Source organism: Priapulus caudatus, unplaced genomic scaffold (assembly GCF_000485595.1).
Source record: "Priapulus caudatus unplaced genomic scaffold, Priapulus_caudatus-5.0.1 Scaffold696, whole genome shotgun sequence".
Lineage (NCBI taxonomy): Eukaryota > Metazoa > Priapulida > Priapulimorpha > Priapulimorphida > Priapulidae > Priapulus > Priapulus caudatus.
The window spans coordinates 118,837-121,838 of record NW_014577757.1 but is presented as its reverse complement, the minus strand read 5'-3'; the positions used below and the strand labels follow the sequence as shown (position 1 = coordinate 121,838).

Here is a 3,002-nt window from a genome sequence, read left to right as displayed (position 1 = left end):
TCGTTGAGAGAGACAAGAGCGGAATATCGGCTTCAAACCTCCCCTCCACATGCACAAACGGCCACCTCGAATCCACTTCATGCACCATCCTACACGCGGGCTAAGCGTTGTCTTCCGTGAATATCGGTTTTTCCGCCGATAAATTTATGAATGGACGGTGCTTCGGTTACATTAGGTGACATTCGGGCGGCATCGCCTAATGCCCTTATCTTCCATTATCTTTCCTAGCACGGCTAACGCCCGTCATGATGGAGCGGCTCCATCAAGTTTTACAACGCAGCTCATTACTATGTAGCTAACAGTACAAATTTGGGCATATGACATCAATTATCAGCGCTCCAAGTTGGTGACGGAAACCGATAGCCAAATGCTTACCGCGTGTTAGGATGGTGCAGCAAGCTGGATCGATGGCTGGCTGGGCATGTGGCGATGGGAGGTTTAGGAGCCGATATCTCGCCTCAGGAGTATCGTATTGACAAGCGGTTTGGTCTTGTTTTAGAGAGCAAAGAATTCTGCTTAAATGCAATACCATCAAATTATTCTAGACTCGCAGGCAAAGTAGAATAATGTTAGTCGTGAAATAGCACTATTTTCCCGTTTTTCCGTTGTACACTCTAGGTATTATCCGCTCTTGGTGAGATGGATGTCCGGACGCGTAGCCTAGCGGCTCCTTGTCCGGAACCGGTCGCATAGCCACGACCTAATCTTTATTGATAACTTTCATAAATATGCATAGTTTCATAATAATTTTTATTAGAATATTGTGCAATGTACTCTTTGCACAGAGGGTGCAAATACAGTTTATGACGTCCCGTCTGGCAGCGCTGTTTTACACTACCGCCATCTAGCGCCCGATCTAAAAAATTATGGAAATGTATCAGAGCGTACCTATAGTAAATTTATTCTTCCGCTCAATCGTTATCGAAATATTAAGCCGAATACACTTTATGACACCCGCATAGCGCTATAACCTTAGCTAGCGTTTGGATGATATAAACACGCTTCGAATTCATACTAAATATGGTTTGCTAAACCTATCACGCACACAGATGACCGACAACACATGTACATGTCAATGTACATATAGTAAATTTAATTGTCCGCTCAATCGTTATCGAAATATTAAGCCGTATACACTTTATGCATGCAGCTCACCCTTAGGCGCAGTATATACTGGCTTAGATAATAGATAAATTGGCTTAGTCGTCAATACGGTACCTCCGATACATTTCCATAGTTTCTTAGATCTGGCGCTAGATGGCGGTAGTGTAAAACAGCGCCGCCAGACGGGACGTCATAAACTGTATTTGCACCGAGTTCTGTAAATGCTCACAATTCGTGACGTGTGTCGGTGTGAGTCTGTGACATGTCACTGCCACTGTCACTGCAATTCACCCTGTTTGTCATGACATAAGTCCATAGCCAACGAGAGCATGGTAATAAATAAATTTCGTGGTTATTTAGCATTATTTTTTTATTGAGACGCTTCAACTGCCTGTCGCCGGGAGGACTGCAGTGCTGAATGAAGTGAATCTGAGTGATGGCAAGTAATTAGTGGAAATGGAATGATGACAAAGTACTTTTTTGCACTGGACGTTGGTTTCATGTTTATAAAATAGCATACGGATGGCAGACAAATACAGGTAATAACAAATGCATAGACGAACAGGTCTAGACAAATTACACTCTTACCAACTTGATACAATCGTCCTTCCGGCGAAAAGATAGTGATGTGCCTATCAAAACCTGCACTACTGGGCCTCGACATGTTGCTATTTATTAACCGTCAAGTGTTGGTCTTTTCGCATTGACTTTCGGGAATATTTTCTGCGGATGAATACTCATTGGCTCTATATTTTTATTATCTTTATTTGTTTTTAAACTCTTTGTAACAATATTTCGCCTAAATTTTATTATAAATATCATAGGAAACATACGTACATATGTTAAACTTCATTATCTGGCAAGATAATGCTACAAAATATTAGTATCAGACTATATTACGTGCGTAGTAAACTGCTATGTGGGGACGTTGCGAGGCCAAATTACTCTATGAAACTTCTCATTTACTATCACCTAGTCCTTCTGTTTTACTGAACGTCCATACGTTTGTTCATTGTGCAGTTTCGCGCATGATTAATTATAACAAGCTTTGACAGCAAGCTATTGGCAAGAGCTTGGATGAGGTAAGAGTATATCTACACTCTTTTATTCACATTTTTATTGTTTTACTTTTGTTTTAGTGTTTAGTTTTCAAGATTCTGCTCGTGCTGAAATCAACTCAGTCGGTCACAGTGACAATGTCTATCATCATCATGTCTACTTCTACTTCTACTTCTATACTGGACAGTCCCTAAGGAATAAACGTCCAGGGCTATAGCTAGCCATGGTGTGTGTGACCTAGCTTGGGTACAGCCAGGTAGTTAGCCTTTTTTTAGCCGAATGGCACTGATTCAGTAAACTGATCAGATCATGTCATTCATTGTCACGGATAAAAATCACTGGCAGCAAGAACCACTCCGCTGCAGCTACAGCACACACACGGCCATTGTCTATATATGACATCTGTTATATGTTACATATAATATATGTTATATATAACCAGGGGCGGCGCCACAGGGGGGGCAGGGGGGGCGGTCGCCCCCCCTATCATTTGCAAGAAAAAGGAAAGAAGAAGAAAAAGAAAAAGAAAAGAAAAAAGAAAAAGAAAAAGAAAAAGAAAAAGAAAAGGAAAAGAAGAAGAAGAAGAAGAAAAAGAAAAAGAAACATCTTGCAAATGTCTTGCAAATGATGGGTGGGGTGGGGGGTCACCCCCTCATCATTTGCAAGAAAAGGTAAAGAAGAAGAAGATTCTTGCAAATAATAGGGGGATCGCCCAAAAATGAGTGATGTAGCCTACAAGCTGGACCACTTTCATCGAAAAATCGAAAAATCAAGTGTCGAAATTCAATCCATATAAAACCTGTGATTAGTTTGATAATCGATGTCAAGGTTTTATTTCA

General features: G+C 40.9%; 2 protein-coding genes across 2 annotated transcripts in view; one reads left to right on the top strand and one right to left on the bottom strand.

The window, feature by feature from the left end:
* Positions 1-1,800, bottom strand: part of LOC106812882 (proteasome subunit alpha type-6-like) — a 14,378-nt gene extending 12,578 nt beyond the window's left edge. Inside the window, exon 1 of the mRNA XM_014816880.1 lies at positions 1,693-1,800. Coding sequence (XP_014672366.1) covers positions 1,693-1,768 — 76 coding nt within the window. The 5' untranslated portion in view covers positions 1,769-1,800. The remainder of the gene's footprint in view (positions 1-1,692) is intronic.
* Positions 1,801-1,903: 103 nt separating this feature from the next.
* The window catches only part of LOC106812880 (adenosine 3'-phospho 5'-phosphosulfate transporter 1-like), a 6,164-nt gene continuing 5,065 nt past the window's right edge, over positions 1,904-3,002 (top strand). The window contains exon 1 of the mRNA XM_014816878.1: positions 1,904-2,186. Coding sequence (XP_014672364.1) covers positions 2,182-2,186 — 5 coding nt within the window. The 5' untranslated portion in view covers positions 1,904-2,181. The remainder of the gene's footprint in view (positions 2,187-3,002) is intronic.